This window comes from Sciurus vulgaris (genome assembly GCF_902686455.1).
Source record: "Sciurus vulgaris genome assembly, chromosome: 3".
In the NCBI taxonomy this organism is placed as follows: Eukaryota; Metazoa; Chordata; class Mammalia; order Rodentia; family Sciuridae; genus Sciurus; species Sciurus vulgaris.
The window spans coordinates 170,866,016-170,892,214 of NC_136463.1; the positions used below are offsets into that span (position 1 = coordinate 170,866,016).

The following is a 26,199-nucleotide window of genomic DNA, read 5'->3' on the forward strand; positions in this document are numbered from 1 at the left end:
CTCTACGTGGGGCGGGACTCGGGTGCTGGCTCCTATGTTTGTCCTTTTCGCTGATCCGTAGTGACGGGATTCCTGTGCTGTTGCAGAAATCCGATTTTCGGAATGTGCCTGGGCTGTCGCTGGGGTCTTGAGACATTTGGTGAAATTTCTGAAGGCTGGGACGAGGCTACGCGGTTCAGTCATTGCTGGAACTTGTCGTTCGAGTGACAAAGAGCGGTAGGATAGGCAACCTTAGTGATTTAACTCTGTTGAACTCGATTTAGGAGCTGGATGCTCCCCGTTTTACCCTTGTGGTCCGAGACTAGGGGTTTGAGAAAACCGACGAGGGTCTTGTATTTACCGCAGAGCTGTTTCTTCGTAGAGGTTGAGAACCGAGGAGACTTGGGGCGTGGAGAAGACCAAGTCTAGCAGGAGACGTGGCAGTGGTTTCTGGGGAGCTCAGTTTCTTAACGCCACCCGCCGCAGTCCTCCCTTTTCTGCTTCAGGAGCTGCTTTTAAGTAATTCCCCTACAGCCATGTCGCCAGCTCCATCTGCGGCTTCGGTTCCGGCTCCGGCGTCGGTCTCCCTGTTTGACCTCAGCGCGGATTCTCCAGTCCTTCGGGGCCTGAGCCTGGTGAGCCAAGCTCCCGGGGAGACTCTGGCCAGGGCTCTGCGTACTTCCTGTCCAGGTATCCATGAAGGTTTGGGGTGGACCCATGTGGAACGTCACAGGGCTCTTCGAAGTGCTGGGAACACTTTAATGGTATTACTCAGCTTAAGAGGCCACGATGACTTCTCTTTCTGCTGGATACAGTTTTTCTTAAAATTCACTGATCTCTGGGTAATTTCCATCACAGGCCCCTGAGTTTTCTCCAAGCAAGGCTTTAACTATTGCATATGTCTCGTCACATTAACACCACTGCCTTAAACACTTCAAATTACTTAGATGTATTTCAAATTTAACTGAACTCCAATCAAAGCATCCCTTTGTGCTAAATGTAAAACAATTAATTGACATCATGTCTTTGGCTATGTTTTTTATTACACTTCTCTTTAGATTAACTGCCCAAATGTAATTGGAACTGTAAGTTTAAAAATTGGCACTTAGGGATTGTTTTGTTTTTGGTATCAGGAATTGAACCCAGGGGTGCTCAACCACTGAGCCATATCTCCAGCCTTTTTTTTTTTTTTATATTTTATTTAGAGATAGGGTCTGACTAAGTTGCTGAGGCTGTCTTTGAACTTGCATTCCTCCTGCCTCAGCCTCCCAAGCTGCTGGAATTACAGGTATGGGTCACTGCACCCAGCAGGGAGTGGCTTTTATACAGTTAAAAAAAAGTTTCTAGCTCTGTGGTAGCTCAGTAACAGCCTGCTGGCCTAGCATGAATGCACATCCAGTACTGCAAAAGAAAAATAATGATAATAATTCTAGGACTTATGGGGATGGGAGCTGAAGCCCATTCACCTTTAAGGGACCTGGAAATAGAGTTTTGATTTAGTTAACTTTGTATAGATGTGATTTGAGATTCTCCCTGGACTTGTCTTCATGGGTGCATGCTTGTTCCTCCTCGAAGTGGCAACTGAGAGTGTGCATCCACAAGTTCACTAGCAGGAGCAGGAGAAAAAGGGTTGCCTATTAATCCATATCAGTGGAATTTGATGGAAAGAGATAGGTGTGTATCCACAGTTAATTATTACTATGTGTCAAAAGGTTTGGAGAACATTGATTAAGGAAACATTTTCCTTATTGATGAAATAATGACTAATGATCATTTATCCTTTCTAGAAGGTTCTGCAGTCTGTTATGTAATATGCAGTATGTTCTGTAGCAGTTAATGAAATAAAATGAAAAAAAAAAATTTCAAAGGCTGGAGGTGTAGCTCAGTGGTAGAGTATAAGCTTAGCATGTACCAAGGCCCTGAGTTTAATCCCAGCACCTAAAACAAAAAGAAGAGAAAATTTTAACCTTACCACAAATTATTTTCTACAGAATTCCTGTAAATAATCCCTTTGGCGAATTTAAATACAACATTTGACTTATATTTATTTTATAGACATTTTTCAGAAGCCTATTGATTGTATTGATTTCATGGTTACTAGACTGTAAATTTCTTGAAGGCAAAGTCATACCATCTCTCTCTTTTTTTATTTATTTTTTGTACCAGGGGTGACTTAACCACTGAGCGACATCCCCAGCCCTTTCTATGTTTTATTTTGAGTTGGGGTCTTGCTAAGTTGCTCAGAGCCTTCTCAAATTGCTGAGGCTGGCTTTGAATCTGTGATCCTCCTGCCTCAGCCTCCCAAGCTTTGGGATTACAGGCGTGTGCCCATCTGTTTTGTATCCTACTGTTGGGATATCAGACATTGACCTAATTCAGGCATTATGGATTTGAGCTACTTTTCTACCTTTAATTACCCTTCCCTTATTTAGGTTCAGGGGAGAGAACAAGACCAGAAAGAAAAGCACTCCAGGGTCCTATGGATATTTCAGAGAAATTATTTTGTTCATCTTGTGACCAGACCTTCCAGAATCACCAGGAACAGGTAAAAGCCAGGATATAGGGCTGGGTGTTAGGAACAAAAGTGTAAAGGTGAGTGGGGAGAGGTAGACATTTGATTTGCCTTAAAATATTAAAGGTCTGTGCTTTAACACTAAGGCAGTTAGTGTTACCTGCTCCTGCTTTTGCAGTTCCGTGTGGTCTTGGCTAGTACGTAGGGCCAGGCTGGGCCATATTTCCACCTTCTGCCTCCCTTTTTGCTTTTGCCTTTGTACCAGAGAGAACATTATAAGCTTGACTGGCATCGCTTCAACCTAAAGCAACGTCTCAAGAACAAGCCTCTCCTGACTGCCCTGGATTTTGAAAAGCAGAGCTCCACAGGTGATGCCTGGTGGGAGCAGGACATGGGGTGTAAGAAGGCCATAGGAGTTTGAAGAAAGGTTAGAGATGGGGTACCAAACTGGTGTGTCCCATGTTGTCTCTCTTTAGGAGATCTTTCCAGCATCTCAGGATCAGAAGACTCAGATAGTGAGGAGGACTTGCAGACTCTGAGCAAGGAGAGGGCTGAATCTGAAAAGTCCAACAGACCCTCAGGCTTCTACGCCCATCGGGTTCTTTTCCAAAATGCCCAGGGCCAATTTCTTTATGCCTACCGCTGTGTTCTAGGCTCTCACAAGGCAAGTGTCTGCACAAGTTATGTGGTGAACCCTAACTTTTTGTATGCTCAGCTTAGTTTTCTCCTTAACTGGTTCATGTATCACTCTACTTTCCATCCTTCTTTTTGGACATGGGTATCACCCTCGACAGCAGCCTTTAATTGAAACTGGCCTGAATGGTGTAAAGGTCAAATATAATAGAATTGTTTGTAAACAGATCAATCTGTTTGAATTATGGTTCTACCACTTGATCTACCACTACCTCTCCAAGCTTCAGAAGTCTCGCTTTATAAAATGGAAATAAGGCTCAGGGTGGTTCTAATAAATGAGGTAATATGTTGTGAAGCACTTAGCACTAGCATTTGGTTTCTTGCCCTTGATGAATAAAACAATGTTTCTACTTCATCTGTCATCCAGGTTCCCCCAGAAGAGGTAGAACTGCTGTCACAGAACCTGCAAAGTGGAGGGCCCAGGTGCTGTGTGGTGCTCCTGGCTGCAGCTGGGCACTTTGCTGGTGCTGTTTTTCAAGGGTGAGAGGGTGCTACATGGGGCAAGGGTGGATGGATCCTGCTAGCCTGGGAGGCCCAGCTGGTCTCCAGTACTGAATCTGTGCTGTCTACAGAAGAGAAGTGGTGATACACAAAACCTTTCACCGCTACACTGTGCGGGCCAAGCGGGGCACAGCCCAGGGACTTCAGGATGCCCAGGGTGGGTCAACACGCTCTGCTGGAGCCAATCTGAGGCGCTACAATGAAGCCACACTGTATACGGTGAGTTTAGATCTCCCAGAGTTGTTGGTCCACTTTTTTTTCTCTCATTTCAGCTCGCTAAATGTTACAGTAGGAAGGTTTTAGATTCTCATATCCTTCCAGTTTTCATTATTTCTGGGTAGACAAAATAGAATAAGGATCTCCAAGAACCCTAGTTCTTTCTCCCTCCCTCCATTTTGGTTGAAGATTTAAAAATAGCAAGTGAATATGTGCCAAATGGAGTTACTATCTTTTCTAGGATGTTCGGGACCTGCTGGCAGGGCCAGCCTGGGCCAAGGCACTGGGGGAGGCTGAGACAATCCTGCTGCGCGCTCCCCGCTCTGGGCGTTCCTTGTTCTTTGGTGGCCATGGGGCACCCCTGCAGAGGGAGGATCCCCGACTTTGGGTTGTCCCCCTCACCACCCGCAGACCCACATTCCAAGAGGTCCAGCGTGTGTTTCTTAAGCTGACCACCTTGCATGTCTATGGTGAGCCTCCAATTCCAACCTCTAGGTTTCCTAGACCTTTCAGTGTTCTACAACTCAAGCCTTCGTTCTCTTGTGGGCATTCAGAGGATTTTCTAACCTGGGACTGTACTCCAATTACATTTTCATTGAGAGAAACCTGGGCTGGCTTTTCCTCAACTAAATTTGAGAAAGATCTTTATTTTCCTGTGGCAGAAGAAGACCCTCGGGAGACAGTCAGATCATATTCACCTCAGACATACTGGAAGACAGTGAGAGAAGAGAGGAAGAAGACTGCTGAGGAAGAAAGAAGAAAGGTCCCCAGTGATGAAAATGAGGCACTAGGGAAGATGGAGGAATTATCCAATCAGGGTATAAGCACCGTCTGACAGTTATAAAGTCTATTTGTGTGTCTGTGGCAAACTCAAATGTAACTGATCCATGTCTTAATTGATAGATGGGGTCCTTATACCACATACACCCCAGTGTCTGTTTATGAAGTAGGTGTGTCATAGCAATCACTGAGGCATGGTTACTGATCTCCTGTAAACCCTTTTGTTTGTGGATACATCCCTGGTACTCAGAAAAATCTTGTGGAGTAGATACTTCAGTGTGTTGCATGAGTCACATTATTTGTCTGCCTGGCTGGATGTTGTTGCTTTGGAGGAAGGGTTGCTGCCATGTTTTCTTCTGTGCACCACCATAGGGCTGCTCATCTGGATAGTTCAGGGACAAGATAAAAACAATTTCATTTTAGGATGATTTGGATTATATGTTTATATATAGACATAAGTGTATCTGAACCAGCTCACCCTCTGCTTATTCCTTAGATGGATCTAACAGATTTCTCCCTAGGTTCAGGGTCAGAGGGAGAAGATGGCTCCCAGGTAGAGTTGGAGCTAGTGGAATTAACACTGGGAACCCTGGATCTACATGAGTTTGAAGTATTGCCTAAGCGGAGGAGAAGAAAACGGAATAAAGAGAAAAGTCGAGAACAAAAGACTGGGGCACATACAACTCTTATCCAGAAATCTCAAGAAAGTGAGCCCTTCTCACAGTCAGATCAGATGGTTGCAGCCCCCTTGGGACCTTTGGTGGATGAGGCCAAGGCCCCTGATCAGCCAGAGCTATGGAATGTGCTTCTAGCTGCTTGCCGAGCTGGAGACATTGGAATGCTGAAGCTTCAGGTAGCTGCTGAGCCTATAGACCCCAGAGTTAGGGCCTTACTCAATGCCCCCTTGGAGTCTGGTGGCTTCACTCTCCTGCATGCAGCAGCTGCAGCTGGAAGAGGCTCAGTGGTTCGTCTGCTCTTGGAGGCTGGTTGCAACCCCACCGTGCAGTAAGTATCTCTATCTGGAGCCATTTTGGGTGTAAAGATAATTTGGTGGCTCATGTGGCATTGGTAATTGACAGTATTCCCTTAGGGTCTGGCTGGGTATGTTGGGAAAGACAGGAAGCAGGTTGAACCCATTTTGTGGTTTTTGTACTTAGGGACTCCCGGGCCCGCCCACCTTATATGGTAGCAGCTGACAGATCAACACGTAATGAGTTCCGAAGGTTCATGGAGAAGAATCCAGATGCCTATGATTATAAGAAGGCTCAGGTCAGCCAGAAAAGGAAGGGGATGCAGAATGGGAAGGTGTCATAGTCCCAGCTAGGTCCTTTCTACTCCCTTGCACTTTTCCCAAGGATAGCTTGTGTGGTTACTCAATAGCTTCTGGAAATCCCCCAGGTACCAGGGCCACTGACCCCAGAAATGGAGGCACGACAGGCCACACGGAAAAGGGAGCAGAAGGCAGCCCGGCGGCAGCGGGAAGAAGAACAGCGGAAGCAGAGAGAAAAGGAAGAGCAAGAGCAAGAAGAGCAGTGGAGGTTTGCTGCACTCAGTGACCGAGAGAAGGTGAGGCAAAGCTCTTCCACAGCAAGACCTCCTTAGAGATCTCATCCCCTCCCCAGAGTGCAGCTCTTGTTTCTTGGGCATGCTATTCCCTTCTGGGTTCTTGTCTGCAACATGACTTTCTGTTTCTCAGAGAGCTCTGGCTGCAGAACGCCGACTTGCTGCCCAGTTGGGAGCTCCTACTGCTCCGATCCCTGACTCTGGAGTCATCAATGCTCGGTATGGGGCTAGGGGGTGAGTAAAAGGGTGGGCTCTAATGTTGTAGGGACCACTTGAGGCAAGTGGAATGAGGACCTGCATGGTATTCAGAGGGGTTGCTGAGGGGATTTGAGACACTCTGGAACCTTTGAAAGCTGCAGAACGCTTCGAGTGGAAAGTTTCTGGATTACCTGTCTAGCCACTTTTCTTCCTCTTGTTCAGACGCTGCTGGAGCTGTGGGACTTCCCTCCAAGGACTCATTCCCTTTCATTACCTCGACTTCACTTTCTGCTCCACACGTTGCCTCCAGGACCATCGCTGTCAGACTGGGAAGCCCTCTTCTTCCTGACCTCTTACAGCTCTACCTGGGTGAAGTGTAGGCCCTGAGAGGCCATATTCACTCCATCCCTAAGTTTCTTCTTCCCCATGAAGCCAGAGAGTATTTGGAAGATTAGGGTGAGAGATACTAAGGAACCAGGGCAAAGACAGGGCCACAAACTGTGTGGAGCTGGTACTGTCTCTGGAACTTTAATCACAATAAAGTTTGGCAAGAAAACTGCACTTGTACTTACATTCAGAGGCCTTCTGGCCTTTGGTTACCCTGGCCAGCACCAAAGGATTCTGCCCACTCCATGTCCTAGGTCCAAGGGTTATCTTTCTTTCAGTGCCCACTTAACTCCATTGGATCAGAGTCACCTTGTACATCGGCTGAGAGGGAATACATATGTGTCCTGTGCACAGTGATGTTGAGGATAGGCCTATCCAAAAACTGGATTTGGGGCTCTAAAGGGACATTTTCTAGCTCCAGCAAGGTGACTGTGTTGACGGCTCCCCTAGGTAACAGCAGGGGTCTTGGCACATAGAGGGTGTGTTGTGGCCCCAGCTTTGTCCAGTACCGACCCAAATTAAACCCATTGATCCAGACTTGGCCCTGTGGGGAAACAAGAGAGTGGGAAAAGAAAGGCTCAGCTTTCCAGGGGGTAGAATCATCCCCTTTTGGACTTCTCATCAAAGTAATTTTTGCTCCACCTCCTTTCATAATTTTTCTTTGATTACTTCCCCCATCCCCCACCAACCACCACCATTAGCAATACCTTTGTCCATCCAGGTAGATAGAGAAATGTGTCCCCAGCTGAGCCTAAAATTGGAAACATTGTGGAGTAGAAGGTCGGGCCAGAGGGATCTTTAGGCTGTGGCCTTTTTGGCAATTTGAAGGTATACCACCACTTCACAAAATGATCTACTTTCAGAGGGAACATCATCCACTGGGTAAGGACTGTTTGCCCCAGAATTGGGGGCTCTAATAGGCCCTGTGGGAAGCAAAGGAAAAGTCATCGTTTACTAAGCTTGAAAGCCACAATGTCCCTAATCAAGCTGTAGGATGTAACTGGTGGCCACGTCCAGGTCCCCACAAGCCACTACTTCTCTGACTCTTAAAGATTGGCTGTAGTTTACCTTCCGTTAGATACCGATCATTCCAGAGGAGTTGGTCAAAAGTATACTGGGATAGAGAAGGAAACAAAACTAACTCACCTTGAAGTCACTATGGTTAGACCCGAAACTGAGCCTCCCCATGTTCTCCAGTAAGATATCCAGTTTTGCCCCTGTTTTCCCCATCAAATATAGTTTGTTATTTATATTTCTTTCCAGAACACCCTGGAACACCTGTGGACAAAAGACAGGATCTATGAGAGGAAGGGCTTAGCATCTAGTTCTTGGCCACTGCACAGGGAACCACATTAGAACACTTATTTGAAGAGCAAGGAAAATGTAGCCATCTATCAGTTACCTACCACCATTCTGGAACTCTATTCTTAATCAAGTTCTTCCTCATCCCAGTTTATAACCTTGTACGCTCTACAGATGTGAGCAGGCAGTGGGAAAGGGTAAAGATGGGAACTTAAGGTGCTGAGGAAAGAAGGAAATTGGGTCTCACCCCATCCATCATCACATAGGCCCGGTCATGGACTCCATTATTTGGCACCCATAATGGTGTTGGCTCAAAAATGGAATAAGACAGATAGGTCCGGTATAGCATAAAGCCATGGTCCTGCGTATGGAAGAATGAGATTAAGATGAACTGAGATAAGAAAGGACATTAAAGGGAAAATTTTAGCTAGAAGGAACTTTTCACTATAGCTGTTGAGGGAGTCTGCTATTCCCACCAGATGTAGGTTTATGTCTTACCTGCTTCACAGCCTCAAAGGTCAATGGCAAGACTGAATGAATGGGCCCCTGGGGGCAGAGAAAATCTAGGAAAGCCAGCAAATCCCCATCCTGTTAGAATAAGGGGCAAGCATCAGATTAAGAGGGAGATTTCTGGATCAAGGGCAGGATAAGGTAGGTATTTAGAAAGTAAAGGTTTAGAATCAGAAAAGATGGAGAGGACTTACCAGGTGCAGAGTTAAAGGTCCAAGCATCATCTTGTGGCTGGGGGGAGGTAAAGGTCCCAAGGGAACTTCCTGGAACTGAGCCCAAATTCTCTCAGGAGCCATAGGAAAACCACAGAAACAACCCCTATTCCAAGGCCCTAGAGCAAGGTTCTTAACCTGGGGCCCAGGGAAGGGCTTTGGGTCATGAAGACACTTAATTTAGACACTATAATGTTGCACACAAGTGTAACTCCTCAAATGGTACCATTTGAGCGACTGGGAAATGCTTCCACAGAACACTGAGAGAGCTCTAGGGCCTAGAAAACCACCACCAATTCATAGCTTCCCTTTACAATTTGGGCACGACCTTCTCCCTGATTAATAAAAGGGCACCTTGCCGATGACATTTCGAAGAGCAAAAAGCTTAGGTGTGGGGTCCCCTGCTTCAGATATGGGTGCATCGTAGTCATAGCTGGTAGTAATTGGAAGGAAGCGTCCCTTCTCATCTGCACCTGGAGTTGAACCAATTTAATTAATTCAACATATATTTCAGATGATAGGCACTAAGTAAAGAGCTTCATGCAGAGAATTTTGCCATCAGAGGGGGCAGTGGTGGCATATCCAGCTTCTAGACATCCTAATCCATCCAGCCCTTAGATTTGAATTCCTCATTAGCTCCTGCTTCTGCCCCAGGGGACAATCCGTACTCACCATTCCAGTATCCAAAGTTGGTGCCTCCATGAAACATGTACCTGAAGTGGGGGGAGGGGGTAAAATCTGACCCACTGAATCTTAACTTTCATCCCCATCTCCCAGTAAGAGAGTCATATTGTCTTCAGTTACATGTTCACACTGGCTCCCAACTTGAGCATGTTTTCTAGTCCCCTGGCTATAGGTACAATGGACCGTGTGGAGTGATTCTGACCCCAGTAATCCAGCCAGCCTGTGTAGTATTCAGAGTTCACCTAGAGTATGAAATGAAAAAGCCACAAATGAGGTGAGAACCAAACTGGACCCATTCCCATCCATGACTCTGGCTTTGATTCCCTTTCCCTCTGGTTCCTCACCAATGGCCCATGGGGTTCATATTTCCGAAGCAGGGCAAAGATTTTGGTCATGTTGTCAGCTGTAGTAAGGAGGCAAGGGAAAAAGATAAATAGCACAGAAGAGGTGCCCCTTCCCCAGACTCCACTGCAAACCCTTGTTCAGGAGACCTGGCCCAAAGTCTATAGTGGCATACAGTCCCTTGAGGGTGCCACATTTGAGTCCTTCAGGCCCATCTGTAGTGAAGAGCAAGATCTTGTCTCCTAGTAGTGCACGGAAGAGCCCAGCCAAGTGTCTCATGTAGTTGAAGTCACAGGCCCGGTAGCTACCGTATTCATTCTCTACCTGCCAGGGGAAAGGGAAATGAGAGTCCAGCTATGAGGTGGAGAAGGTAAAGACACCTTGCACCTTCCCCGTGCCCAGTCAGCTACCCACTTGTACCTGAATACTAATGATGTTGCCCCCATTGTGGTAGAGAAATGGATATATCTTGGGCAGCAAGACCTTGAACCAGGAGTCCACTGCAGCAAGGAAGTCTAAAAGGAAGGAGTGGCACTCTGCTCATTAGGGGCCACCACCATCTCCACGGCCTCCACCCCAGCATCCCTGCTAACAACTTCAGTGCTGCCCTTATTTTAGGCTGCAGGTTCTACCCCAGTTTCCCAAAACTAACTCTGTGAAGAGGTGACTCTTAGAACTCTCAACCCTAAGCATGTTATATTTGCATTGTCAATGGAAGTTAAACATAGGAAACCCTTAAAGTAGTGGGGGGGCGGGGGTAGGTGTTGTGTTGGTTTTCGTGATACAGGGGATTGAATCCAGGGCCTTGCACATGCTAGGCAAAGAGTAGTGTTTCTTAAAAATTCATGGATGATGCATCAATAAAAAAAAACGTGGAAAAAATACATGGATGAAAAAGGTTAAATATGTAGTATGGAACTATAATGATGTAATCTACTTACACCTAAGACTGCTGTGAAGTAGCATGGGAGTTAACAGTGTACAGCATCTGACTCGCACCCTGCAGTCAGGTGATTTTTTTAAGTTAGCAATGGGAAGATCATTATTCTAGGCCTTAAAATTCCTCCTGCTTGGGCTGGGGTTGTGGCTCAGTGGTAGAGCGCTTGCCTAGCATGTGTGAAGCACTGGGTTCGATCCTCAGCACCACATATAAATAAATACATGAAATAAAGGTCCATCGACAACTAAAAATTAAAAAAAAAAAAAAAAATTCCTCCTGCTTGTTATTTTTGTGATTCACCCTCAAGGTCTTCATGCATGGTGTTTCCTCTTTCTGAACTTTTTTCCCCCACCCTCCTTTACCAAACTAATTCCAACTCATGCTTCAATCTTTTTTCTTCTGGTACTGGGCACTGAACCCAGGTTCACTCTGCCATGAACTACATTCCCAGCCCTTTTAACTTTATATTTTGAGATAGGGTCTCCCTAAGTTATCCAGGCAGGCCTGAACTTTCTGATGCTCCTGCCCCACCTCTCCAGTTGCTGGGATTACTGGCGTGCACCACTGACTTCCTCAAGAAAGCCTCTGATATTCCAGATCAGGATAGAGCTCCTGTTACACACTCTCACATTATCTCATACTTCTAAACACTTGACAAATTATAATTTAGCACTTATGCCTGTGATTGTCTCTTGATAGTTTCCCACCTCATGAATAGGAACTTTGTCTAGAGGGTTTGTTCACATGTTACAGCCCTCTCATTGAGGACAAAGTGTAGGAGATAGTGGACTCTCAAAGGTGGATTCAATGAAAGACATTTTGGAGAATATTTTTTAATTCTTAAACCATTTAATTACACTTTAAATGTCATATAAAGGAAGCCCAATTTGTACTGCATGTTTTAATCCAAGCATATATTAAATCACATTCACTCAACAAGTATCTATGGATGCTGACTATGCACAAAGCACTTTTCCAGGAATACTGAAAGGAACAAAACAGACAAACTATCTGCCCTTGTGGCATTTCTAGTGATGGAGGCAGACAATAAATTAAGAAAATAAATAAGGGAAATATATAGTGCCAAGAACAACTAAGGCAGGAAAGAAGGTCTAAAATGGTGGTGTAGAAGAGCTTAAAATGCCAGCAAGTCCTGCTGAAGTGATTTCAGCAAGGGAGATCAAGGCAGAGGCCTCAAAACCCAAGACTGGTGGGTCTGAAGAACAGCAATGAGGTCAGTGTGGTTGAGGCAGCGTGAACAAGGAGAGGGGCAGAAGCCAAGGACATGACTGGGGCCAATTATATAGAACCTAGTAAATAATTTTAAGAAATCCATGATTTAGATTCTGAGATGAGATCTTATTGTAGTGGTCTGAGCAGAGAAATCACATAATTTGTGATGTACATTAAACTTCTATTTTAACAGAATCACACTGGCTGCTGGATTGAGAAAAGACTATATGGGAGAGAGAGTGAACAAGGGAAACCATTTAGGAAGCTATAAGATAAGCCAGCTAAGGAGAGGTCCTTTGGACAAGGGTGGGTGGCAGTGGTGGTGAGAGAAAGTAGTTAAATTCAATGTTGTTGAGGGTAAAACTGACAGGATTTTCTAATGGATTAAATGTGAGATGTGGAGGAAAGACTGACATAAAGGATTATACCATAGTGTTTAGGCTGCTCAGTTCGAAAGTGGAGTTGCCATGAAATGAGATAAGATGATTGTAAGTTTGGAAGGCAATACCTGGAAATTAATTGTATCATTATGCCTTGTATTTGTCTAAATGGAGAAATCACATAGGCAGTTGAATATGTGTATGGAAATCATGGGAAAGGTCCTGGTTATGGAGGTAACACATTTCAGGATCATTAACTAGTAGATGGATTTGAATCCCATCATGCAAATGGATGCAATCACCTAGGGAATGAGTATAGAAAAAAGCATCCAAGGATTGAGCTCTGCTTACACCACAGCATTTGTAGTAAAGAAAAACAGAAAAGGACAAGCAAGAGATTAAGACTGAGTGGTCAGTGCCTTGGGAAGCAGGGGCAGAGACCAGATAAGTGCGTATCATGGGAGACAAGAGAAGTGGATTTCCGCCAGGTACAGTAAGCATTCACCTGTAATCCCAATGAGTTGGGAGGCAGAGGCAGGAGAATCACAAGTTTGAGGCCAGCCTCAGCAACCCTGTCTCAAAATATAAAAAGGGTTGGGGATGTAGTTCAGTGGTTAAGTGTCCCTTTTCAATCCTCAGTATCAAAATTAAGTATATTTCAAAGGACAGAGCAACCAACTGCTGACTGTAGCTTACTGGTCAAGGAGGATGAGGAAATCATGGATTTCATAATGTGGTAGTCACTGGTTTTCTTTTTATTTCTTGGATAAAAAGTGTCTACTTCAACATTTATCCATGTTTTTTGTTTAAAGTGTAATTCAAAACTATATCAGTCCTCTGAAGGTTAAGGCGGGTATGTATTTTAAAATGAAAAACGATGGGGTTTGGATTGTGGCAGTGAGCACTTGCCTAGCATGTGTAAGGCACTGTGTTCACTTCTCAGCACCACATATAAATAAATGAATAAAATAAAGGCCTTTCAACATCTTTTAAAAAATGAAAAAGGATAACAAATTTTCATCCAGTTGCTGGTTTTCTTGAGCAAAATGGACTGCATTTGGTGTTCCACTAATAATTTATCATTTTAAATATATCTCATAGTCAGCTGGGTTTGGCATAAAGCTCTCTGGCATCCTGAGCTGTTAATTTGCACTCCTAGTCTCCTCTGCCTTCCCCGTGTCAGGAAATAGCATCATCACCTTGACTGTCCAAAAGCACGATTCCTTTCTTTTCCTAGTCACACTGCCCCACCCATTCCCTTCCAATCAAAATCTGTCAGTGAGTCCTGGTGATTTCTACATCCAAACTGTATCTCAATTCTGCCTTCTTTGCATTTCCACCACAGTCTAGGCACTCTCTTCTGTGTTCTAACTACAGTAATAGTCTCCACTAATTTCTCCATCCTTGCTCCCTTCAATCCACTCTCCACATTCAGGCTAAGTAATATTAACACAAATCAGATCCGCTGGCTTGATGGCACAAATCTGTAATCCCAGTGACTCGGGAAACTGAGGCAGGAGAACAGCAAGTTCGAGGTCGGCCTCAGCAACTTAGTGAGGCCCTATCTCAAAATAAAAAGGATGTGGCTCAGTGGTGAAGCACCCCTGGGTTCAATCCCAGGAACAACAAACAAACACGCAAAAAGTCAGGTCATATCACATCCCTTGCTAATTTTTTTAAGTGGCTTTCTAATGAGAATAGACTAAGATTTTCATACAGTGGCCGACAAGGACTTAAGCCAATTGTCTCATCTTCAATATGTCATATTACTATCTCCCTCACCCCACTGTACTCCAGCATGTTCATCTACTTTCCTCAATCATGCATGTTCTTTCCCATTTCTGGGCTGGAATGTTCTTGCCTCACTCTTCATATGACCAGTGCTTTCCCTTCCCTAAAAGGGAATTGAAATGTTCCCTTCTCAGAAAAACCTTCTCTGACTACCCTACAAATGAGAGGATCTGTTATTCACTGCCTCGACTCTTTGTTTAATAGCTTATAATCTTATTTATAGGTGGTAAGTTTTTTTTTTTTTTTTTTTTTTTTGTTTTGGTCTGTCCCATTATGTTATAACCTCTTGCACAGGGACTAGGTCTGTCTGGTGCCAGTTTCTAGTATCCTGCTGGGCATGAAGGAAACAATATTTGAATAAATGATCTCCAAGTTGAGGATGGTCTCTTCCGTTTGGGGCACCCAAATGATCCATCTTTTTGTTTGCTTTTTTCTGTGTTAAGTCTTTTGTCTCAACTCACCTGGATCTGAGGTTCTCAGATTAATTTTAGGATTCCGAAGCAACCAAGATGGGAGTCCTCCCTGAGACAAAGACAAAAACAGCATGTCGGTTTTGCTGTTCTGGGGTGCAGTGGCGGGGGGTAAGAAGGGAGGGAGTTGAATGTAATGGTGGAAATGCCCTACAGTGAGGGCAGAGGGGAGTAGTCTAGAAACACATGGAAGGCTTTTGTTCTGTCTCTCCTCCAACTAACTCACCATATCCCACTCTGCACAGATGTAAGGTCCTGGTCTCAGTATGACCAACAGGTTCGCTATAGCTGCCTCGTTCAGAAAGGTAAAGAGGTCGCGGCTGCCATTAAAGTTATAGACCCCAGGCTCTGGCTCATGGTAGTTCCAGGGCACGTAACTGAGAAAATAAGAGGTTAACAGGGCCCGAGGTGGGGAGATGCCAGGGAGGACTAGGGGCTTAGACGGGCAGGAATCTCCAGCAGCAGCAAGAAGGTGGTCCTGGCCACCCCTCATCACCCTTGGTCTAGGAGTCTGGGATCTCTAGCCCCTTTTCAGTCGGAGCCAGTCTTCCAGCCAGGTCCCTTCTTAAGGAAGCAATAGGAAAAGTAAATCCCGCCCCTCAGTGGTTCTCGCGAGCACTTCTTACAACTGTACGGCGTTGAGGCCGCTCAGTCGCATCTTGAAAAGCCGGTCGGCCCACAGTATCCGCGGTACCCGGAAGTAGTGCAAGCTACCAGACACGTATCGGAACGGGGCCCCGTCCAGGAGGAACATATCACGTTCCCGATCCACTACGAACGACCGAGGGTCTGCCTGCAAAGGGGAAGAGCCGGTGCTCAGCAGAGGTCTGGAATGAGGGTCAGCGTCTGCCAAAAGCGGAAGATTGTTGACTTTCATCCACCGGTCAACCCTCTCATCTTACCTGCTGCAACAGCAGCGTCAAGAGCGGCAGCATCAGGAAGGGAAGGCAGGGCGGCTTCTCGGGAGCCATGGCGCTTACAGGACTCCTGTAGTCTGAGCCGTCTGTCCGACCGTCACGTGTTGGACTCCTGGGAGGGAACCTCAGCGAGCAAGGGGCGGAGACCACCTCAAATTTCCAGGCGGTTAGCCCGGACTTTGCATCCCGCCTGCAGCCAGCCACCAATTACTCTATTCGTTTGTAAAAATCCTCTATATCTTACTACTGTAAGAGCAGTTCACGAACCCGCTTCATTAGCGTCACCTGAGAGCTTGTCAGGTCCTACTTCAGACCTATATAATCAGAATTTGTATTTTAACAAAATTCCCAGGCGATCCTAAGCACATACAAGATTGAGAAGCACTGCTTTACTGAACTGAGTTCCCTAAGGGCGGGGAGTGCCTTGTCATTGAATCCTCACAGGGCTTGTGACATATAACAAGTTAAATCTAGATTAACGGATGTCAAAACCAAGGGGACCCGCAGGAAAATCTTTACGGTGATCAGGGATGTGGAAGCGGGGAAACGAAGGGTACAAGAAGGGCCTTTCCTGCAGAGAGCCCTGTTTAGCAAAAGAGACCATCCTGAGCAAAAAGAGCCATTCTAATTTCTTTGGAGGGGCAATCTCCAACTTACCCCCTGCTTGTCTAGGCAAGAGATGTCACGAACAACTGCTTGGTGCCAAGGCTTGTACTTTGTGAGTTTCTATTCCTTCTGCCTCACAGTTCCACACCTGAGATGTGAGGACCAGAATAATAAATAATGACTATTGTCATTAGTTCTTTTTATTGACACTTGAGGACTGTGTGTCAGATATTGTACTAAGTACTTTATAACTCATTTAATCTTCAACCCAATGAAATAATTATTTTCATTTTACAGATGAAGAGACTGGAGGATGGAAACAAGGTCATACAATTAGTTTAGTAGAACTGGGATTGGATTATGCAGTTTGGGCTCATAGTTCATACACTTAACCTTAGGTACCATTATATCTGTTTTACAGCTAGGTAAAAGTGAGGATCTGAGAGGTTAAGTAACTTGCCAGAGGTCTCGCAGACAGGTGGCTATTAGAACCGAATTTAGAAACTGGCGGTCTGCTTCCAGTCTGAGCTCTTAACCACTGACTCTAGGGTAATAGGATACACACCACAGTCCTTAAAGTGTACAGGACAAGGACTCCAGGGGGCCGGGCCGCCAGCACCCGCCCCTCCCTGGATCCCTCTCTTGGCTGAACCATAGTAAGCCGCCTTTTCCCCCTGCGCGCGGAGGTGAGGCCCCCTACCTCCGACATTGGGAGATGGAGGTCCTGGGGACCTCGGGCAGAGCCCAGCTTTGCCCCCCTTTGGCGTAAGTGCCTGTGTCTTGACCCCTACTGAAGGCCAAGTGGAGAACCCTCACCCGGGTCCTGGGACCCCTCTGCCCCCAGGTCTATGCGGCTCCGCGCCCTCACATCCTCCGGATGCCCAGCAGTTGCTAGGATACACCGGACCGTTACTCAGGCGCACACTGATGATGTAATCGCTACTTCCGGTCCCTGGTGCTTCGCTCCGGCCCGAGCCAGGTCAGTGGGGGGAGTCCCGGCTGGCAGACCCTGGGCTCCGTGGCCCGGGGTGGGCCCTGCCGGAGGTGGGCCTGAGCCTCGCAGCCTCTCCAGAGCGACCCTGTGCCCTGCCGTTGCGGCCCCAAGAGCGTGGAAGCGGGGTCCGTCCAAAGGTGGGCCGGGGTTGGAGGAAGCGACCTGGTAGTAGCTACGTGGCTAGAGGCTTTAGGGCACCTGACCCAGCCTTCTGGAGCTGGCGTCGCCAGGGTCTGTTTTCTCTAGACACGAATCTAAGTTCCGAGACCTGGCCTGAGCTCTCCGCATTGGTTCTTCAGGGCCGTCTGAATTATGCCGAACTCGCGACCTGCCGTCGATTGCTTTCCAGCATGATCCGCTGGGCCCCCAGGGCGTCACCTAGAAGACCCCACTCACTCTGGGCGAACCCTTCGGCAACCAAAGTCCGTCCTTAAGAAGGATGACTGAGACGTTATGGGACACTCCCTGTGTGTCTGCTCTCGTGGAACTGTCATCATTGACAATAAGCGTTACCTCTTCATCCAGAAACTGGGGGAGGGGTGAGTGTTTAGAAATTAGCTTGTCCCCAGGGTTATGGTCATTGAGGGACAACGGTCTGCACATGATAGGGGCACAAGGATTTTATCCCTATGCACCTCATCTGACCGAACCTTAGCTGAATGGGTCAGGAAAGTGGATTCTGGACCCAGGCTTTCTAGATCCACCTTGTGTGACCTTGGTGAGCCATGGTTTCTTCATCTGCCTAATGGAGATGATTATCATGCCTCACTGATGGAATAGTGAGAATTAAATGAGATAGTGTATATAGATGTCCCACCCAGTTCACAAGCACTGATACATGTTGGCTATTATTTGATATTTATTGAGCTTCTAACACGTGCAGAACACTGTTAGGACCACAGGACCTCAACAATTTTTGTGTTCCTGTTCCTGAGGAACTCAGACTAATAATCCTCACTCTTCTCTTAGAGCCACATCTTGGGAGGGTTTCCACTCAATGAGAGAGGCAACCTTCCCCAAGGGAATTCCTCTGGGTCCAAACGCTATGGGAGATGACCATGGTCCTTCACTGACCCCTTTGGCCCACAGTGGGTTCAGCTATGTGGACCTAGTGGAGGGGTTACATGATGGACACTTCTACGCCCTGAAGCGAATCCTGTGTCATGAGCAGCAGGACCGGGAAGAGGCTCAGCGAGAAGCAGACATGCATCGCCTCTTCCACCACCCCAACATCCTTCGCCTCGTGGCTTATTGTCTGAGAGAGCGGGGTGCTAAGCATGAGGCCTGGCTGCTGCTACCTTTCTTCAAGGTAAGAAAGTCTCTTGGTTATGGAGGGGGTTGCAGCAGACACCTTCTGAGGACTGTGAACAGTCAAGCATGTTAGGAAGCAGGAGCCACGTCCTGGGTTTGGCCACTTTGGATTTGAAGTTTAAAGGAGTCCAGGTGGGACTGTGGGTTTCAAGGTGTGTGTGATTAATGGGTTGATAGGCTTTGACACACAGGACAGGGATTAGGCCCAGGGAGCGGAGACTTCAGAAACATCTCAACTGATGAAACTTGTGTTGCAGAGAGGTACACTGTGGAATGAAATAGAAAGGCTGAAAGACAAAGGCAACTTCCTGACTGAGAATCAAATTCTTCAGCTGCTGCTGGGTATCTGCAGAGGCCTTGAGGCCATTCATGCCAAAGGTTATGCCCACAGGTCAGTGAGAGGGCCCCAGGTACTTGCTGGGCTAAGAGGAAGAGCCTCACTAAGACAACCAGGAGGTCTCTGCTCTCCTCCTAAAGAAAGCCCACTTGATATTTTTGCTCCTTGGGATTCCAAGTCTTCCTGTCCAGGAATGCTCATGGGTCATTTTCACTTCACTCCAGGGACCTGAAGCCCACCAATATCTTGCTTGGAGATGAGGGGCAGCCAGTTTTAATGGACTTGGGTTCCATGAATCAAGCATGTATCCGTGTGGAGGGTTCCCGCCAGGCTCTGACCCTGCAGGTAAGTCTCCAGGTTCCTTTGCCCACCTGTTTTCCATCCCCAATTCTCTGGTGCATTTCCCAATTTAGTCACATTACTGTGGCCTGTACCCCACTTTTGAGCTCTGGGGCCACTGTTCCAGGACTGGGCAGCCCAGCGATGCACCATCTCCTACCGGGCCCCGGAGCTCTTCTCTGTGCAGAGCCACTGTGTCATCGATGAGCGAACTGATGTCTGGGTGAGGAGCAACTGGGTGGGACTCTGGGTGGGAAGCTCTGTATCTGCTTTGGAGTGGGGTGGGGGAGGTGTTTGGTTTCTGTTGCATGAAGCCCAAGGAACCACAGTATGTCCCCATACGCCTCAACTTCCTTCCTGGGAACTGTCACTGATACTGTACTCAGTTGCTCAGGAAGTGGTGTAATACCTCACGCTGAGCTGGTTAGTTATTGCTGAAGGAGTGTCTGAGCAAGGGCTGCATAGGCCTCTGGCTAACTGGCAGTTTCTTTGGGCCCTGGCAGTGCCACTGGCTCAGGTTGGCATATTCTTTTTAGCCTTTGTAGTCTTCTTTCACCACAGAAGGGGAGAGGTGTCACCTTGGTCAGTTCCCTTTCAGGTACTAACCAAGTTATGCTCAGTCCCTAGGCTGTGTGCTTTATGCCATGATGTTTGGGGAAGGCCCGTATGACATGGTGTTTCAGAAAGGTGACAGTGTGGCCCTTGCTGTGCAGAACCAACTCAGTATCCCACAAAGCCCCAGGTGAGCACTTAAGAGGAACACCAGGCATTTCAGACTTCCCCAGGGTAAGCTATTGAACCTTAGCAGGGGGACTCTGTGCGCTCCCTTCACCCTGCCATCCTCCCTCCACAGGCATTCTTCAGCACTGCGGCAGCTGCTGGCCTCAATGATGACTGTGGACCCCCAGCAACGCCCTCACATTCCTCTCCTCCTCAGTCAGTTGGAGGCACTGCAACCCCCAGCTCCAGGCCAGCACACTACTCAAATCTGAACCAACCATTGGCCATTTTGAGATGGCCCCGTGTACCTTGGAAAGAGGCTTTGATCCCTCATTGGAAGTTCATCCTTTCTATCCAGCACTGCTCTTAAAGCTGGGCACCAGGGATGGGGACCATTATCTCAGTCTTCTCTGTTGTTTCACCCCAACACATAGGCAAGGGGCCTGACTGGTGGTGGAGCTGGGGAGAAAGCAAAACTGAGAAAATATGGTGCACAACTCCGAGCTGCACTGCTGGGCTCACATCATGTTCTGCTTTCAAATCTGGGAGCAGGAGAATGTATACACCGGAGAATAAAGTGAAAGCAGGTTGGCGTGGATCTTATTCTCATTGTGTCTGGAGGCAGAGAAGACATACAAGGGGCCCAGAGTCTGGTTGCTAATTCCAAGGGAACAGCCTAAGAAGAGGGACTGGTTTAGTCAGCAGTGATATAACTACATTATTTCATAAGAGGCAGGTGTCTTTATCTGATGTGTGACTGGTTGGCAGTGGGTAGATTTTTTTTTTAGTTGTCAATGGACCTTTATTTATAAATGAGAACCAAATCCAGTGCCTCACACATGCCAGGCAAGTGCTCTACCACTGAGCTACAACCCCAGCCCCAAGTGGGTAGTTTTATTCCTAGCTTGTCTTAGTCTTAAAATGAAAGCTGCTCTGACTTGAGCTGGTTTCTGCCTGTGCTAAGAACTAGGATCAGCGCCCCTTAAAGCACATTGAACTATTTCTTTCCTTCCTTCACTCCCAGGGGTGGGTAGCTTAGTTAAAGTAGCCCGGCCGGTTTGCCAGGCCTAGGGCCTCTGGGTGGAGACACCTGAGGAAGCTTTCAGACAACTATGTAACTGGTCTCCCATCCTCAGCCTGGGGCAAGGGGAGTGGAGCTGGCAGCCATTTTGGCCACAGCTCCCTGATTTTCCTAGCTCACACATGGTTAATAATTAATGAGGCTAGCGTGGTATGGCAGTATTCAGCAGCCACTTCCTGTCTGCTCTGCTGAGTAAATGGGCCCTGCCCTTAGCTGGGCTTAAAACCTGTTCCCCAGGGAAGGGCACTGTGTCCCTGAATCACCAGGGAGAGGAGGGAAGGGTAGGGTTGGCATCTCCTGCTCCTAAGATTGAAGCTTCCTTTCCCAACCATGCCCACCGCCACATGCTGACGTCAGAGTGGGTCCTGGGGTGCCTATTAGCAAAGTTTGAATTTTTCCCCAGGGCCCTGGCAGGAGGCTCCCACCAGCTAGCATGAGGCTGAGGCTGAAAGAAAGCACAAACAGGGAGACGACCTGACTTTTAATGGCACAGCCCTAGCCCCAGCAAAGCAGCAAGACAGACAGTAAGCTATGCAAAGCTGCTGAGAAGTGCAATGGCAAAAACAACCCCAGATCGCCCTTGTTCCCTCCCGTCCCCAAAGCTGATGATGTGGCTCCATGCATGGGAACTTCAGGCCAGCCCAGCCCCATTCCCAAACTCTAATAGTGCACAGCAAAACCTCGCCCAAGTCTTGCTTTCAGAGTTTGGTGGATGTAGAAGCAGCAGGAAGAATAGGGTAGCAGTCCAATTCTTCAACACAGAAACTACTGGACTTAAACTCCTGTTTTGAAAGGAAGTGAAGACTTGTATCCTTCAATAGTTTGTGACTGGATAGACAGGTCCAGGGGATTTGGTCCTCATTTCCTCCCTATCTTGGGTCCCCCTAAGACCTAATATCAAGGTCTTTGGGATCATGATTCCTGGGCCTGGCAAGGGCCCCTTGGCAAGTCTCACCTTCAGCCATGGAAGGGAAAAGGGTCATGAGCAGCAAATAGTGAGGGCAGCAGTAGTAGCAGCAGCAGCAACAGCAGCAGCACAAAGGGGAAGGCAGCAGAAGCTCAAGTATTCACAGAGGGGACAAGAAACCGTGCAAGGAAACTTTATTTTGAAAGGATTTTGCAATAAACATAGCAAGTAGGCTCCAGGCAGCTGTTCTATTCTTCTCCTTCGTCCTCGTCCTCATAGGAGTCGATGCCCACCTCCTCGTAATCCTTCTCCAGAGCAGCCATATCCTCTCGGGCCTCAGAGAACTCACCCTCTTCCATGCCCTCACCCACATACCAATGCACAAACGCCCTCTTGGCATACATCAGGTCGAACTTGTGGTCCAGGCGGGCCCAGGCCTCGGCGATGGCGGTCGTGTTGCTCAGCATGCACACGGCACGCTGCACCTTGGCCAGGTCACCCCCAGGCACCACGGTGGGAGGCTGGTAGTTGATGCCAACCTTGAAGCCCGTGGGGCACCAGTCCACAAACTGGATGCTGCGCTTGGTCTTGATGGCAGCGATGGCGGCATTGACATCCTTGGGCACCACGTCTCCACGGTACAGCAGGCAGCAGGCCATGTACTTGCCGTGCCGGGGGTCACACTTCACCATCTGGTTGGCGGGCTCGAAGCAGGCATTGGTGATCTCTGCCACTGACAGCTGCTCGTGGTAGGCCTTCTCTGCAGAGATGACTGGAGCATAGGTGGCCAGGGGGAAGTGGATGCGCGGGTAGGGCACCAGGTTGGTCTGGAACTCCGTCAGGTCCACGTTGAGGGCCCCGTCAAAGCGCAGGGAAGCTGTGATGGAGGACACGATTTGGCTGATGAGGCGGTTGAGGTTGGTATAGGTTGGGCGCTCGATGTCCAGGTTGCGGCGGCAGATGTCATAGATGGCTTCGTTGTCCACCATGAAGGCACAGTCTGAGTGCTCCAGGGTGGTGTGGGTGGTCAGGATGGAGTTGTAGGGCTCCACCACGGCTGTGGACACCTGAGGGGCTGGGTAGATGGAGAACTCCAGCTTGGATTTCTTGCCATAGTCCACAGAGAGCCGCTCCATCAGGAGGGAGGTGAAGCCAGAGCCGGTGCCCCCTCCAAAGCTGTGGAATACCAGGAATCCTTGAAGTCCTGTGCACTGGTCAGACTGGAAGGCAAGAAAGAGAGCAGTGTAGGTAGGGGAAGGACCCAAGGAACTCTGTCTTGTAGCTGCATGTAGCCTAAAATATCTGAGAAGTCAAGGCAAAGACCAATCTGTATCCCATGGAGGCGTCACATTCTGGAACATATACTTCCTGAAATGGATGAGAAAAAGCTCCCTCCCATGCCAAATTCTCACCAGCTTGCGAATCCGGTCAAGTACAGGGTCAATGATTTCCTTGCCAATGGTGTAGTGACCACGGGCATAGTTGTTAGCAGCATCCTCTTTCCCAGTGATGAGCTGCTCTGGGTGGAAGAGCTGTCGGTATGGGCCATTTCGGATCTCATCTGGAAGGGGATAAACCACACTGTTAGGGCAAAAACCACAAGGCTGCGCTCTGCAGGGACCTTCCCCTGGGGTGGTAGCTGTGGCCAGATATAGAGAAGAGCTAGCTCATCCTTCTGCCAGCCTAAGATACCAGAATGTGAGAGAAACCCAGATCTGCTATAGTCCAGCCTGCCTAAGGTCAGGTTTGCCATCTTCAGCTTCAAATAGGGATAGAAGTTTTCAGGATCAGGAAAGTCAGCTCTAGACACCCTCTCTCTGGAGTCACTCTCCACTTCCCTCAAATTTGCTCCCTCTACTCACCAATTACAGTGGGCTCCAGATCCACAAAGACAGCCCGGGGCACATGTTTTCCAGCACCAGTTTCACAGAAGAAGGTGGTGAAGGAGTCATCCCCTCCACCAATGGTCTTGTCACTGGGCATCTGCCCATCAGGCTGAATCCCATGTTCCAAGCAGTAGAGCTCCCAGCAGGCATTGCCCATCTGGACACCTGCTTGCCCCACATGGACTGAGATACATTCGCGCTAAGGGATAAAGAGAGGGGTCACATCATAAGTGCCACATCCACAAGTCCTCATTTCATGTTCCTTTCTCCCACCCTATAACCAGCTGGGATGACTCAGTTGGCAAGAAGGGAGGCTTAGGCTGGCAGTCTCCCCAGCAGGAGGTACCAGGTAGGGCAAGCAACCCCTTAGTCTACTTCACACTGGGGAATTTGTCAGGTGAGAGCTGAGGCTCAGCATGACCCTGTCACTTTCACAGGACACTGAGGACAGAGAGGGCATGTGCATGAGACCAGCAGAGGCTTCAGTAACAGATGAGGATAAGAGACTTTCCAGCTGCTCCCAATCCCTCCTAATCACAACCCGCTTCTCCAGGTTTTTTAGAGTTAATATTCAGAGGCCTCCCCAATTAATTTTTTGTTTTGAGGATGAACTGGAATTTCCTATAACCTTCTTCCCTTCTTTCTTGTGGGAGCAGAGGTCTTTCAGCCTTTGGATCAGCTGATCACTCTGGTCATCAAGATGCCCTCTCTCCCCACCTTTAAATCCCATCTGGCTCTGGGGATCAATCCCATCTGTCTTCTCTCCCCATATCCACCCCCGCACTCTGCATATCTTCACCACCTTCATCCACCGCGACAGCCCGCACAGAAATAGCAGTGATAATGCTGGTGAGCGCAGACGGCAGGGGCGGGCAATTAGGGTTGTGGGCACTGGGGCATTCGCAGCCTTAGGTAGTGTTCCTACCTGTCCGAAATTAACCCTTGCAGCACCAAAGTCCGCAGGGCTCGCGCACCTCCCTTCCCACAACAAGCCGGCGGGGCGACAGTTTCCAAATACCCAGAAAAGGAAGCGGAACCTGCGGTGAGGCCCCAGAGGTAACCCGCCTTGCCCCAAGCAGTGTGAGCGCCATCCTGCAGCCAGACCCTACATCCGCTATCCCTCTGGAGTCCTACCAGTTACATCCTAGCCGAAAGTGGGGATTGGGTTTCGGTCCCCGCTCATAGGCTAAAAATACCCCCCCCCCCCCCCCACACACACAGTTTTCCCCTTCCCCCAACCTGGCCTCTATCTGTGCTGTCGCTCAACCCGCTCAACGCCAGCTGTCTCTGCCAGTCCTCCGCGCACCCGAGCTCCCGCAGGAGAGAGGCGGGCTCGCCTCAGGAGGCCGAATCCCATTCCCGCCACCCCTCCTGGCTCAGAAGCGGGGTGCTGAGTCACGGGGGGGGGGGTTGTGGGTGCGAGGGATGCACACGGGCAGGAAAAGGGGATGCGGCACCAAGTAACTTGACCCCTTCCACCTTCTGGAGCCAAGCACGTGTTCGGTTGGTTTCAGGGACTAGCGGGGGTGGGATTGTGGCGGGGGCAGCCAAGCGGGTCAGGGCGGAAAGGACTGTGTGGCTCCCCTCAGGAGGGTTGGGGCACAAATGCTTGGTGAGACAGGGCAGGATTGCTAAGAGGGCTCCTTTCTGCTAGTGGAGAATCCCACCCCACGCCATCCCCCATCCCCAGCCTCCGAAGATGGTCAACACACCAGGTCAAAGTCACCCCCGGAGGGGGTTGGGGGAAGTGCAAAATCCTTACACCTCCCTGAGATCCGGAATGCTGGGCATAGGGTCCCAAGCATCCCTGGAAGGAAGTTGCCTGGAAGGAGAAAGACAATTAGGGGACGGGACGGGTACAATCCCGGTGAGGCCCACTCACCATGGTGAATCCGAGCGGTGCGTCTCACGTTGAGTCGGGGTGACGGGTCTCAGTGAGAACTGCGCTAGCTGCAGTGCCGCACCGCTCTTATAGGCGGGAGGCGGGGCCCGCGCGTTCCGCTCGCCCACTAGGGTCTGGGTGACCCGGAGGCCACGCCCTCAAAGGGTAGGCGGTCCCGAGGGTGGGGCTACTCTGGGTGCCAGCCCCTTACCGTTCCCGGGTACCTCACCTGTCAGGTTTAGGTTAGGAGTAGCGCCCAGACTTTAACCCAATTCCTGTTCTAAGGTGACACCCTAGGCTCCAGAGAACCCCAGCAGGGATGTAGGGTGCGGTGACACTGCGTGTCCCGTTTGCACCTGCCTCATGAAGGCTCCGGTGGTCCAGCTGTTCTGATTTAGGCATATGCTGGTGAAATCCTCCTTCCCAGGAGGCTGCAGACGGCAATCGCCCGAGGCCCGCTCCGCTCCCACTCCCTGGAGGCTCCAATAGGCTGTTCGGTCCCAGCCTGTCACCGGGGACCACCTTC

At 48.7% G+C, this 26,199-nt stretch overlaps 4 protein-coding genes across 11 annotated transcripts; 2 read left to right on the forward strand and 2 right to left on the reverse strand.

Moving 5' to 3' along the window:
• Positions 1–76: 76 nt before the first annotated feature.
• Positions 77–7,082, forward strand: ANKZF1 (ankyrin repeat and zinc finger peptidyl tRNA hydrolase 1). 4 transcript variants are annotated; one of them, XM_079134509.1, is made up of 13 exons: positions 77–669; positions 2,412–2,524; positions 2,757–2,859; positions 2,968–3,155; positions 3,552–3,664; positions 3,757–3,904; positions 4,143–4,371; positions 4,564–4,719; positions 5,203–5,686; positions 5,839–5,950; positions 6,080–6,247; positions 6,378–6,478; positions 6,665–6,826. In XM_079134509.1, the coding sequence occupies exons 1-13, from the start codon at positions 516–518 to the stop codon at positions 6,789–6,791; spliced, it is 2,196 nt and encodes a 731-aa protein (XP_078990635.1). In that variant the 5' UTR covers positions 77–515; the 3' UTR covers positions 6,792–6,826. The 4 variants fall into 4 exon arrangements, with proteins under 4 accessions (XP_078990635.1, XP_078990638.1, XP_078990636.1 ...); XM_079134510.1 differs by having other exon boundaries at positions 80–669; positions 6,378–6,463; positions 6,665–7,082; XM_079134511.1 differs by having other exon boundaries at positions 489–614.
• On the reverse strand, positions 6,944–17,058 carry GLB1L (galactosidase beta 1 like). 3 transcript variants are annotated; one of them, XM_079134515.1, is made up of 18 exons: positions 16,917–17,058; positions 16,268–16,364; positions 15,596–15,722; positions 15,320–15,486; positions 14,920–15,070; positions 14,685–14,745; positions 10,300–10,394; positions 10,029–10,203; positions 9,882–9,940; positions 9,658–9,779; positions 9,526–9,566; positions 9,208–9,326; positions 8,836–8,910; positions 8,630–8,719; positions 8,379–8,492; positions 7,976–8,107; positions 7,537–7,752; positions 6,944–7,373 (listed from the first exon to the last, which is right to left on the reverse strand). In XM_079134515.1, the coding sequence occupies exons 3-18, from the start codon at positions 15,662–15,664 to the stop codon at positions 7,104–7,106; spliced, it is 1,956 nt and encodes a 651-aa protein (XP_078990641.1). In that variant the 5' UTR covers positions 15,665–15,722; positions 16,268–16,364; positions 16,917–17,058; the 3' UTR covers positions 6,944–7,103. The 3 variants fall into 3 exon arrangements, with proteins under 3 accessions (XP_078990641.1, XP_078990640.1, XP_078990639.1); XM_079134514.1 differs by having other exon boundaries at positions 15,596–15,734; XM_079134513.1 differs by having other exon boundaries at positions 15,596–16,364.
• An 8-nt stretch (positions 17,059–17,066) lies between these two features.
• STK16 (serine/threonine kinase 16) lies at positions 17,067–21,943 on the forward strand. 3 transcript variants are annotated; one of them, XM_079134520.1, is made up of 8 exons: positions 17,067–17,195; positions 17,510–17,749; positions 18,300–18,519; positions 18,779–18,912; positions 19,083–19,203; positions 19,325–19,420; positions 19,818–19,939; positions 20,051–21,943. In XM_079134520.1, exons 2-8 carry the CDS (start codon positions 17,664–17,666, stop codon positions 20,187–20,189), a joined length of 918 nt encoding a protein of 305 aa, XP_078990646.1. In that variant the 5' UTR covers positions 17,067–17,195; positions 17,510–17,663; the 3' UTR covers positions 20,190–21,943. The 3 variants fall into 3 exon arrangements, with proteins under 3 accessions (XP_078990646.1, XP_078990645.1, XP_078990647.1); XM_079134519.1 differs by having other exon boundaries at positions 17,180–17,347; XM_079134521.1 differs by lacking the exon at positions 19,325–19,420 and having other exon boundaries at positions 17,180–17,347.
• Positions 21,944–22,082: 139 nt separating this feature from the next.
• TUBA4A (tubulin alpha 4a) lies at positions 22,083–25,828 on the reverse strand. The gene is made up of 4 exons (XM_079134516.1): positions 25,674–25,828; positions 23,768–23,990; positions 23,318–23,466; positions 22,083–23,125 (listed from the first exon to the last, which is right to left on the reverse strand). The coding sequence occupies exons 1-4, from the start codon at positions 25,674–25,676 to the stop codon at positions 22,154–22,156; spliced, it is 1,347 nt and encodes a 448-aa protein (XP_078990642.1). The 5' UTR covers positions 25,677–25,828; the 3' UTR covers positions 22,083–22,153.
• Between the last annotated feature and the right edge of the window lie 371 nt (positions 25,829–26,199).